Below are 13,549 nucleotides of genomic sequence, written 5' to 3'. Positions count from 1 at the left end.
CACAACCCTGCTCAGAGATCTATCAACAAATTGTTGCTGAATAGTCTGTGGGGGCGTTTTTCAATGAGAGAAAATCTACCCACTTCTAAACTTTTGAAAGACCCAGAAGAATTTGCTCACATCATATTTGGCTGTCAGTATGACGTTAAATATTTCACATTCGTGTCTGATGAAATTGCGCTGGTGCAGTACAAACATGACGATGGAGCCATGTACAACACACGGGATGTGAATATATTTCTGGGGGCCTTTACAACAGCACATGCACGGTTAGAATTGTATAGCCTTATGGATAAATTGGGTGACAGATTGTTGTATAGCGACACAGACATCTTTATCTCTAGAGACGGTGATTGGGAACCTCCTCTGGGTCCTTATTTAGGAGATCTGACTGACGAAATCGGCAATGATGATCACATCACAGAATTTTGTTCAGGAGGGCCTAAAACATACGGATATCGCACTGCAAAAGGTAAAGTGTGTATGAAAGCAAAGGGTATAACTTTGAATGCTGAAAATTCTATGGCGATTAGATTAGACACTTTGATCGGTCTTGTTGACAGTTATGTAAAATCGCATGACACCAAACACGTCCTAGCCTACACAGACAACATCGTGAGGAATAAAAAGAACTTCACTTTGCAAAACAAGTCAGTTGTTAAAAGTTTCAAGTGGTGTATAATAAGAGGCTGCTTTTCCCTGATTATACAACTCTACCATATGGCTACTAATAATTTTTAAACCACACGCAGTGTGCGGGAGGTTGATGGTTTTGATTTTAGACTTCAACATCCTTTTTCATGTGTAATAAGTGGACCTTCAAATTCTGGAAAGTCTTATTTTGTAAAAATGTTGTTGGAAAATGCTGTAAATATGATTTCTAAAAAGATTGAAAACATTGTGTACATTTATGATTGCTGGCAACCTATGTATGATGAACTGTATAAATTGTATAACATTAAATTTGTGGAAGGAATACCGCAATCTCTGAATGATGATGTTTTATTACCTGTCAATAAAACAAATCTGTTAATAATTGACGACATGCTGAAGGAGGCAAGTGGAAACTCTGAAGTGGAAAAGTTATTCACTCAATACGTTCACCATAGAAACCTCAGCTTATTTATATTGTGCAGAATTTATTTTTCCAAGGTAAATCCAGCAGAACCATCAGTTTGAATACAAATTATTTAATATTGTTTAAGAATCCTCGTGATAACAATCAGATAAATGTGTTGGGAAAACAAATGTACCCGGAAATACAAAATATTTTATGGAATGCTATCAAGATGCTACCAACCAGCCTTTTGGATACCTCATGATAGACTATAAAGCAAAAACCCCTGAATGTTTTCGATCTAAGAACGGGTTGCTTTCAAACCAGCCAGTAGTTTACATTCAAAAAAGAAAACCGTGATTTTGGTAAAATGTCTGCTAGACTATCTAGAAACCTCCCCTGTTAAAAATGCTATTTAAAGCTGACCCCCATGCAAAGGCGTCTTATTATGCAATCAGCATCTGACAAGCTCATTTTAACATTGTGTGAGATTGCATTTAATGTACTCTATGGCACAATCCCACTAACGAACCAGCAACACAAACGGTTGAAGAGGAGAAAGACTGAAATTAAATACATAGCCAATAAAAAGATTGGTGTGTCCACAAAAAACGCATGCTCAACCAGAAAGGAGGATTTCTTCTTCCGCTTTTGAGCATAGCAGTCCCCTTTATTACAAGTCTGATAACGGCTAAACAAGGTTGAAGATGGAGTATGCTGAGAAGCTGTTTTTAGTGTCTCAAAACCAAATAGATAAACTGAAGATGTCCAATACCCGAGAGTCTATTCAACAAACCGTGGAAGACGATCTGGATGTTGCTATAAGAAATATTTTGAATAAAGACAATTTGGATACTCATGAGAAGGCTAAGCTTTACACCTCGGCTTTACAAAGATTTTTAACGGTAGTTAAACAGGGTGATCGAGATAGTAACACATTAACGCTTGCATTAACATCCCCAATGAGTCTCACAAAGAACAATCTGTTAACCCTGTTGAAGATATTATAGCAGATGTATTGAAAAATGTCCCATTGAGATGTGTGAAAAATGCAAGATACATCATGGATAAAATGTCTAAAGCCAAAGAAATGGCATCTTGGAACGATTCGGGAGTTTGTATTTAAAGGCATTACTATACAGGGATCACACGTGATGGATCTTGTAAAGAGTATTACGGCTCCAGCATAATATTAGGGATGACCGTAGACCTCATGGATGGACTGAGTTTTTGCAGGCAATTGCTACTTTAAACATCCCCTATTCAACAGTGCCAAACCATAAGGTTAGACGTGTAATAAGTTCATTTAAAACCAAACCGTCTACATCGCCCTCTACCTCTACGGGTCAAAGAATGTATTTAAGTACGCCTTCTTCTAAGGATTCAGATGTATCACCGTTTAAATCACCGTCTCTTGATCAAAACGTATGGCTGTCATTTTGATATTGTATAATTGTATATTCATTTTTGTACAAATTAATCATATGGTATTCAATAAAGCTATGACATTGGTACATTTGACATTGTGCTCTTTTTATTTATTTGAAGCAAACATTTACAAATCATGTGTTTAACATAAACGTTTCACCCATTTGCACACATTGCATACACTTAAATGTAGTACTATTACAATGAGTTATCCTTAGTTTTTTCACAAAATGCGATACATATTCATCATTTTTAATTAAATCATCGCTATAAAGCATCATAACATCATCATAAGCACGACCTCGAATCATATGATATAGAAAGAAAATACAATGATGACCGCATGTGTCAGACATAAAATGCTGAACTTGTTTAGCTGAATATTGAATGCGTGTTGAATTCGTTTTTAGAAAGGCAGTGATTGATACAGGAAAACGAATAAAATCAGGACTATTACCGAAACTGTCAAAGAAAAATGCTGAACCATCCTTATTTATGTAAATTGCTAACCAGTGTTCACCGGGAGATGTGCAGGGTCTGTGTTGATTATGGCTGACGTAGGTAATGTTCTTAAGGGGTCCTTCGGTAAATGATCACACGGTAGTACTCCAAGAAAATGCGTGTTTTGTGTGATTCTGTCTATAGCTGCTGTAAGTTGTATGGTATTCATGTTTTCAATTAATAGTAGTCAACAAGTACCTGTCTTCGGTTAGAAACTTCAATGATGTTGTCAAAAACAGCATAAACAATCAGATTAATGGTTCTTGGAAGCGGTTGTCTGAAACGTACTTCTATTCTGATATTCCCAGACTTAACAAGCTGAGATGTGTTGACCACATTCTTCGCCTGGAGTGAGGTTGAAACCATAAAGTGTATAACCCTGCAGAAAATCTTCTCTGTCGATCACCAACGCTTGGTTTTTAGATGTCTTCCAGACCGAAAGTGCAAGCTGGTAAAATTCTCACGACGGCGGTGCCTGCTCCAAAGTCAGGTTGTAATGGTTTGGCGGGTGTTGCTGACCATCCACATAAACAGCTAGAAACTCCAGATCGTAATGCTTTAATGCAAAAGGGTTTTTATCGTATGCCCCTGTAAAAGCATCATTATCGACCATACCCAATATGATGGATTTGGGTAATGTACCTAAAAACAGGTTTTCCTGGTTTGATACACGGCCTCCAGCTGGTATGGAGAAATTTTTCAGGCAGACCCTGTCAATGGGGTATTTGGCAGTTGTTGAGAGTAGTGCTTGAGCGTGCCCCAGTCTCACTCCTGGTGATACAGATACTTTTTAACAAACAGAGAAGCTGTCAAAATACGCAGTTTGTATGCTATAGCATCACTCCTCATTAGACAAAATTCATCTTTGCCTCTTGTCAGACGGATTTTAATGTCCACCCCATTAAGCATTAGTTTTTCTTGAAAGAAAATATCACTGTGTATTGGTGATAAAAGCTCAACTACTGCACTTTTGTTGCTAAAGGCAGCCCTCTTTGTCAGACCAATGTTAGCCCCTGCCGGATCGCCTGCATCCATATGTCCGGCAGATTCTTTGTAAAATAAACCTGCTGAGAAAACACTTTCCAATGTATCTTTACCATAGTTTAAAAGGCATTCTATAATACATCGATAGGGGTAAGTGTTTGTACTCTGCGAAATTAACCTATCACCAAGCGATACGTCAACCTGTGAAAAAATTGTGTTTCCTGGATAATTGACCAGTCCAACAGGAGTCCCATCTCTGATATTTGAACCGTCCGATTTGTGATTTTAACACGCATGTAAAGCAGTGTATTATTTAAATCTATATAATCTTCACCATTCCCCGCTATGAAAAATTCCAATGGAGCGCTGTCCGATATCGCAGATAGAGGAGGGATTTCAATGTATGTGTTTTTTTCAATAGCCGCTCTGCGTCATCGGTACTGTAAACAGATCCAGTTCGGATTTAATACACTCTTCGGACATGGCGTGTAGTAGTGCCATGGTTTAGAATATAGTTTTAACAGATGAAAAACGCTTCACAGCTCTCTTTCGTTTTCGTTGCCTAACTGCGGTTTTCTTAGGGGTTTCCTGGTTTTCTTTACCGCCTGACCACTCCTCCCTCCTCATTCCAGGTGGTTTAGACCTCCGTTTACGTAACATAACCATTAACCCCGAACCGCCTTGAGATTTATCATTATTATTAAAGGAATGTGTCATAGCTCTGGTAACAACGTCGCTGGCTATGTTTTTAGCAGCGTTTTTAAGGTGTGGTTTGGCTATGCTGAAACCTCTTTTTAACAACGGAAGAGCCATTCGAAACAAACCCCTGAAAACGCATCCGAGCCCCGCCCCATACATGACCCTCCCCAGAAAACCCCGGCATTCCACCGCCTGCTTGAGTTTTATAATAGTTTACATAATGAGTGGGGTCCATTTGGTACGGATTATAATACGCCATTTTTAAAGGATCGGTTGTTTCACAGGCCTGAAGTGTAGTTTAACGACGACTTTGCCGTAAGAAAATGGCACTTCCCTGTTTCTGTCGTCTTTGAGCTCAATACAAATCTCTCCAATAGAATGTTTATTCACTGACACGTAGTGTACTCTGTCATATGCAACACTGACTATTTCACGATCCGATCCGGTTATATGTACACATCTCAAAAGCGGGGCATGTGCATCACCCACAGATTGATATTCGATAATATCTGTGTACATGTACATGGTGTAAAACCCTCCATTTATGTCTGCTTGGTGTGGCGTGACACTGGCGTAAAACCGGGTTCGATGCTTTCATTTCCAGTATAATCATTTACAGCTACCAATGGTTTCTTCGGTATTACACCCAAAATAATGGCTAGTTTACCGTGGAATGTTAAGGAACTTCCTGGTGCCGCCATCATGAACACTTTGTTTTTCACATGATCGTAGCCAAGACGTGCATGCCGAGGTAGCATAGCATTTAGCTCCTTAATTACAAACAAAACTTCGTCATAATAACCACTTTTCAGCTTTATCTTCACAAGATGACTGATTCCGTCGATAAACTCTCTGAATTGGACTTTCGCATCATCATCAGTAATAGTGTACCATGATCTAGGGTATTCAATTTCAGCCACACCCACCTCCCAACGACCTTTTAAGTTTATAGGTTTGGCTAATCTTGTTCTGTAATTTGAAATTCGGTTTTCGGGGTAAAGATCTAATGAAGCATTGCACGCAATGTAACATAAAACCCTGCTTCATCCATGACCGTTTACTGCAGAAATGAAGTCAGGTAACAAATGTTTTATTTTTATATACTTTAAGAGGTTTGTAGATCTACAACAGCTTTTTCATTAACCCAGCTGTCAAACTCGGAGGCCACCCTACCCATCGTACTGAGCACCATGGATCTTTTACCGTGCTTCTTCTTGTCTAATATCTTTTCTACTTTAAAAGCTTTGTCCTTATCCACAATAATTTTTTGTAACTCCTCTTCATAAAATGATCCATCGATAACGTCGCCATCGTAATCAGATAGTTTGTAGACTGGTGGTTGTCGTGGTATACATTCGGTTATAGTGAAGAACTCGGTTATAGCCACATCCGTCCTTTTAACGTTCTATTAAAACGTTCAATAACGCTTGCTTTCAATTCACTCCCCGTGCTGAAATGGTAAATGTTGTGTTTTTTAGTTAGTTGTTGGAAATGCTTGTTAAAAAATTCCTTCCCCTTGTCAGTCTGAATTTTCTGAGGGATTCTACCCTCTTGTAGTATTGAATTAAAGGCATTGGTCACCGCCAATCCAGTCTTGTTCTTTATACAACGTACCCATGCATATTTGCTAAACACGTCTATACATGTGAGAAGAAATTTAGTATTGTCATTTTCCGTAGAATATATTGACATATCTACCAGGTCCATTTGAAACTGTGTATCAATACCATAAACAACGACCTTATTCCTTTTATAATGATGTCGCAGTGGTCTGTGGAGTGTATAAGCATCTTGACTGGCTAACCAGTCTGAAACTTCTTTATCACTTAGCAAATCACCACTTTCCTCTAATACACCACGTTTTAATCTACTCACACCCCCTAAAGAGCCGGGGTTTGATGGTGTGTAGTACACCTTATGCAATTGCTGTTAACAGATCAGACACCACCTAAATAATGAAACAGTGATTCTATGAAAGTATCCTTTTATTTTAAAATCAGGGGTAATCATACAATACATGCTTAAATAGTCAAATAGAAACAGCAACATCAACCAATGTCTAGATATTGTAGGAAATTAACGCATGTATCAGTATTTTTGTCAATCAGGTAATTAACCAGAGTATCAACATTTTCAAAGACATGACTATCACTCCTTTCGTTTCTTGACAATAACATCACACATGTATCCGTCACAAATGTACATAAGCATATTATATCAGATATTTTACAGACATTATCGCATTCAAACAATGAATTTAGAATGTTTTTAAGCAACAAACAGGGAGAGTCATTCTGGTAGGCATAGACTTGTATCATTTCAGTCCAATTGGTTGATAGACCTCTGACTATATCCATGTGTTTTTTAGACAAATCAGCCATTTGTTAATATAGGCTTCATTTACAAGCTTGTTTTGTCCAGAATGTTCGTCATTAATGATCTTATACAGCATATTGGTTATTTCACATTGAAGTCGATGTCTCAGAATAAATGTAATCAGGCCAGTAGCTCCGCAGCAGTTCCCCATTGTTAGCATCAAACTTTGGACCCAGCCGAACAGCCTTTCCAACCGTCCACAGCGTCGTAGACAGCCTGTTCACCAGCTTCTCACGGATTTCACGTACTCTCTGTAGAATGTTCGGCTCCTCTCTTAGTTCACACAACACGCCTTCGACAACTCCATGGATTCTCTGAGGATGCGGTGTCAATCCAAATGGTTTTAAAGCCTGGCCAATGACTTGGTTTAACACAGGTTTAAACAGTTTACTGGAAATTTCTTCAAAATGAGTGTAAAAGAAATACTTGTCAGGATCAAACAAGCTTGTGTGCTGGATCTGACTGGGGTGATCCACTTCACAACCGTAGCACAACTCTTTTAACTTTAAATCGAGGAGATGATCCAGAATGACCACTATGACTGCTTTTATGAAATTGAACCCCTTCACACCAATAATGCCATCCGTGTCGTCCTCTCCCTTAAGAGCCGCTGCATCCGGAAGTGGGCATCCTGATCCGTGGGATGAAATGAATGTTAGATTGCTGTAGCCAAGCTCCATGCAAAACTTGTCAAGCCAATGGCCGATGTCAGAAGACCCTACAACAGGGTCATCTCTTGCTGAAGTATCTGGGTCATTGGGTGATGCGACGGGCCCAGGAAGATATGTAGTAAAGTCTTGAGACATGTTGGTTTGAATGTTGGTTTGAAATGCGGTCAGTCACCGCCAGCCTTTAAGGTCTGTAGAAGGTGGGCGGTGTTACACGGTCACTCCCACGCTTATTCGGGGTCAAACAGGCTGACCTTGATTACATTGTATTGGTCATTTGCATCACACCATTTAAACAGTTTGTCTATCTTTGAAAAAACATCAGTCAGTATAGGAATATCTTTCCACTGAAACAAAAACTTCATTTGGAAACATTCATTGTGCTCTGTCTCTGGGAAAGGACACCCTCTGTCACTGAGACCCTGTTTTTCCTCGCTGGTAAGTATGTAGACATGGTCAGCCACCCTCTTGATAGTGTGGTTACCAAACACACGGTCTCTTGGAAATGATTCTGGAGATGCTCCATTATTCAGATCCCTCCAAACACGATTGTAAAATACATCCCAGTCCTTTTCCGTGAAATACAAACAATGGTCTTCATCCATTGCATCACCTTTGTTGAATAACTTAACAGTACAAGATGTTCTGTCAAAGTCGTACACACACAACTGTGTGTTGTTTAGATGAAATTCATATTTCAGATCTTCTAACGGCTCATGGAGAGACCTGGTCATGCCTGGACCATGACATCTCCTCGAGCCCAATATATCTTAGTAAGTCTTTTTACATCATTTAACATTGTTTTTTAGGAGTGCTGGGAGCAGCCATTGCACAAGTGGAAATCACAAAATACTTGCTGAATAGTTGCAATGAACAAACCTAACCCTTTTTAAATACACCGATGGGGGTATCAGAACAGACACGCCATATCACAGCATGTAGCCTACAACTACCGGAGGGAGGGGAGGGGGGCGGAGGGAAAGGTCAAATGTACAGCAATTAAACCATAAATCAGGGCCATAAATCATTTTTTGTCACAACGTACATAATACACACTACTAATATTAAACTAAATCCATCAGCAAAATTGATTCTTATAAAGATCACAAAATATAAACATCTTTACACATCTTGACAAACAATTTATGCACAGGAATGTTCATTATCATAACCCTGAGAACAAGTAAAATAATATTACATTTTTGCTGTTTAAGAGATCCTAAATGTGAAAGTAAAAATATACATGTACATTTAGTCCCAATTTCTTTTTTTATATATATTTGAGATATTTCGTTACACAAAAAGTCACAAACACATGCACAAACAAACTAATTTTTTTATGTTTAGTTTATGAATAAAAGACCTATGAGACTTAAAATAATCTATCAGTTTTAATAGAGTAACTCTCAAACATGCCTCAAATTCCAAATGTTTGAAAATCAGAACTCCTATTCTTAACCAGATCACTCATTAGGATTAATAACAACAGCCTCTTTTTGGACTAATAATCCATCAGGCGCTGTATGACATTAGCCTGTTTACAATAATTCCCCACAGTTCTTTATCACAGGCATATTATGAAACTTCTATTGGCAGCACACTGAGCTTTGGTTCAAAATTTTGGCATCCAGATGGATGTATGGATGGATGCAAATTCCCAAACCCTTCACTAGCGACTGCCCTGGGCTGTGATATCAAAGACAGCTTACTGAAAATATATCCATTTCATTCTTTTAAAAAGCCCTCCAATAAAATCCAGACACTGATGAATATACTATATTATAATAATTGATATTTATATATGTCTTGAAAAAAATTATATTGACTTAAAATTCACGGCTACTTTGGAATGGATAAACAAGCACTTTCTCTGCAGAATGGTGTAGTTACAGCATCTACCACCAGGGGCAAACTGCGCATTTTAACCAGCAAAACCTCAACCCCCTTAATTAAATTGACCCAGCTACGGGTACAGCCGTTTTCTGCTGCTATTATTTTGGAATATTGTTCCAGTTATTATAATTTGGACAGCCTTTCTGAACCAAGAATACAGGAATGCATAAATGAATGGATTTAAGGTGGAATTGACATAGCCAAACCAAACAAGAGCATCAATCACCACTGAGGGGATGGTGTAGCCAATAAAAGGATCCATGATGTTACAGATGAAAAAGGGTGTCCAGCAAATAAGGAAAATTCCAACCACGAAAGCAACTGTTACCGTAGCCTTCCGTGCTCTGTGTTGTGTATCTCGTGATGGATAATCTCTTCTTAACTGTTTAAACAGACGATTAATAGATCTTGCTTGGTTTCGAGCAACCATGTAGATTCTATAATATATCCCAATAATAATGAGGCCTGGGACATAGAATGAAATCGTGGAAGCGATCACCGCCGAACCATGACTAAAAAACACATGGCACCCTCCCACACAATATACATGTGTTTCGTAGAAGCCCCTGGCACCCAGGAGGTTGAGTTCACTGAAGGTCATTGTGTAAGCGAATACGGCAGGGATCAACCAGCTTATAGAGATCATAAATGGTACCGTTGGAAAACCAATACAAGAAGGATACTTTAATGGGTTACACACGGCGCAATAGCGTTCTGTCGACACACATACAAGGTGGAAAATTGATGCGGTGCTGAGGGTGATGTCAATACATGTGTGTAACTTACACATGAAATCACCAAAGTACCAACAGCCTTGCCAGGAACGGACAGCACTTAACGGCATGACGAATAGCCCAACTAGAAAGTCACACAAGGCGAGAGACAGAATAAGTTGGTTTGTTGGCATGTGGAGCTGCTTGAAATGTCCTATGGAGATGATGACCAGTAGATTCCCAATGATTGTCACAAAGGTGATCAACGTCATGGTGATAAGCATTGGAACTTGGACGCTAGAAGGTCGTGTATATTTCCAACAGGATCCATTCAAATCCTCATAACAGAGATCCCTTTTTGTGTAGTTGAAAAGCTCTTGATAATCCATTTTGACAAAAGCCCACCTTAATCTAATGATTGAATCTGTATATGAAGCAGACTTCACAGAATAGTTTTGTTGAATGTTGCATGGGCTGGTTTTAATCCATTCCATATTAATTGTTCTCTGGATATTTGTACCATCTCTACAGTTCAAAGCAGCAATAAATAAAGCTGTTGTTTGAATTGAGAAGCATTCCATAGCAGGACCAAGTCTCCCAAGGGCGTTTGCCACTTCCTGAATCTTCCTTTTAAGGAATTCTAATAGAAGAATGAGCTATAAATATAAGATGTACAGTTTCTAAACAAATATCTAAAAACATATTTTCTCATGAAACATAAAAAACAACACTGCACAACCCAGAGCTTCTCTATTTAAAAAAGAACTGATGGAGCCCAAATGCTATAAGCAAATAAAATATATTGATTTATTACTTTAAACACACCTAAAGGGGCAAAGTCCAAACTACAGGTATATAGGATATCTATCTATATATATTTATCCATGAGAACCAAGGCCAACATGTCTTAGTTTGTGCACACACTATGTGGAGTACCAGAACAAACAGCCACACAATACCACAAAACAGAAGGCCTGTTTCTGTCTACCAGTGTGATACGAAAATGCTATTATCAACACATGACCAATACTGACACACTGAAGCACAGTCATAATACACTGGAAGCTATGTTCTAATACAGCTATAACACATTGCTATGTTCACACAGGAAGATGCAGTCACTCAAACCTATTTAGGTTTTTATAGTCTGAACAGGAGAAAAACACATTATATCCATTACATTTTTACAAGCCTCATCCATTCCACATTCTTAGGTGGTTTGGAATCCGTTTAAAATCAGATTTTTCTTAATTCGTCTCAGTCTAAACAGCCAGATCGGATTTCATGTGTTTTATTTTTTTCGTCATTTGATGTGCACGACGGTAGGTATATGTCAGGTTTTGCGACGAGAAAACAAATTGCGCTCTGAGAGGCATAATTAATACTTCAGCCTGTTTTATTACACATTTCAGCCCTACAAAACTCTCACAGTGGGAGGTAAACAGGGCATAGAGATCATCTGAATGAATGAAACACACCCATATGTTATTTATATGTTACAGGGCACACAAAGCACAGCAAACCTCTTATAACAATACAGACAATGGCTTAATTTACCCAAAGAGATGCGCTAAGGTGTATATCGGTTGCAAGAAACCATAACACCATAAAGTACTGAATGTCACGCAAATACGGGATGATTGAGCATTTTGAGTGTTCCATCACAGGACGCGGGTCCTCGTCTCACCGTCGAACTTTTTATGATTTAATATGGAGCACAAAGGCTTCAATACGGGATTGTGGCAGGGCAGAGGGCGGGGCCGGGTTGTGATCCTACACACCCGGTCCCGTATTAGGCTAATTAAGCCTCCGTGAGGGATAAAGGTCGACTGCAGAGGATCGTGCGGGAGAGAGAGATTGTTAACGGACATGTCCGTCATGTGTATGTTTATGTTGTCTTTTAAGTTTATCATTAAACCATTATTTATATCGTCAAGCCGGTTCTCGCCTCCTCCTTTCCATTGATCCCTTAAACACTGGTGCTGAAACCCGGGAAGGAGGAGGGATACGCAGTAGTAGAGTTCTCGCCACTTACGTTCACCCCAACGGAGCAGCCGCGGCCATCTGCCGGGGGACAAGGAGCCCAGCCACCTAAAAGAGGATGATGGCCGCCGACCGCGAGGGGAGAAGGGGCTCCTAACCGACCGCCTGGAGCGGTCAGGGCCGCTGATAAAAAGCATCCTGTATGGGATGTCATAATTTCAACCAAAATACAGGTTGTCCCTGCTAAAACAGACAGCAACAACACTAGCAGCAACAAACATTGCATATGCCACCTTTACCATTTTTAAGCCGGTGTCTGTGAAGAATGTTTCAGTACCCTGACATTGATCCCATTCTACCGAGTTACTGACAAGCGTCATATCCCAATAGACATCTTTGCATCAATTCAAATGTGTCAAAAATCTTTTTTTGTGGCACTAGAGACAGGGGTTCTGGTCCCTTGGGAACCAGGAAGTAATGGCATTCACATATTCAATGATGAGTTGGATTCAGAGGTTGCATTTTCTCTATAAGATTCAGTTTTTACTTTATTGATGGTTAGGTTTAGGGTTGGGGTTGGTGTTAGGCCGTAAGGTTAAAAATAATATGCATTCCTTTTGACTGTATTACATAATTTACAACTAACAACAACTCACTTTTGGCACCTCTCTGGACATTTCACTGGGAAGCCGGTGCTCACACGTTCCCATATGTTCAACACTTCCAGATTCTGCCATTGGGGGCAGTGGTTTAAATTTCGGTATGCACAGACTAAATTCAGCTGAAGAACTTTTATACTACTGTTGCCGGATTCACAGTGAGATCAGTCTGTTTTTACCTATATCTGTTGCTAAAGTTCTAATATAGAGTGACCAATCACATGACATGTACAGCCTATTAATCAAAGATGGCAGCATCTAAGTCGCTTATTTTCAAGGCTATGTGCCAGCTGAACATGGAATGGGAATGCTAACAGATTGGTATATGGTGAAGAGTTCTGTAGGTCAGGTACCTGTAGGTAAAATGATCTTGTGAGGATATTGTTTGATCATGTAGTATGCATACTGCTATCAACAAGAAAATAGATAACAAGAAATAATTTTTAAAAATGTGTACCGTACAATGATGTTGCTTGTTTGAAAGTTGTGTCGCTTGTGCTTGGAATTTGTGGATGTTACAAGGAAAATGAGATTTTCCTAATGCAATTACTGTATATCAATTCAACAAACCAGCACACCATGTGCATA

The 13,549-nt window shown here is 39.2% G+C and overlaps 1 protein-coding gene across 1 annotated transcript; it reads right to left on the bottom strand.

The window, feature by feature from the left end:
- Positions 1-9,561: 9,561 nt before the first annotated feature.
- Positions 9,562-10,708, bottom strand: taar1b (trace amine associated receptor 1b). The gene has a single exon (XM_052096541.1). The coding sequence runs from the start codon at positions 10,706-10,708 to the stop codon at positions 9,677-9,679; it is 1,032 nt and encodes a 343-aa protein (XP_051952501.1). The 3' UTR covers positions 9,562-9,676.
- Positions 10,709-13,549: the final 2,841 nt, after the last annotated feature.

The sequence above is a fragment of the Xyrauchen texanus genome, chromosome 28 (genome assembly GCF_025860055.1).
Source record: "Xyrauchen texanus isolate HMW12.3.18 chromosome 28, RBS_HiC_50CHRs, whole genome shotgun sequence".
In the NCBI taxonomy this organism is placed as follows: Eukaryota; Metazoa; Chordata; class Actinopteri; order Cypriniformes; family Catostomidae; genus Xyrauchen; species Xyrauchen texanus.
This window is presented reverse-complemented; position numbering and strand designations above follow the sequence as displayed.

What these genes read in the sequence shown, in the direction of transcription:
- taar1b (XM_052096541.1), bottom strand. Translation starts at nt 10,708, where the DNA reads ATGGATTATCAAGAGCTTTTCAACTACACAAAAAGGGATCTCTGTTAT.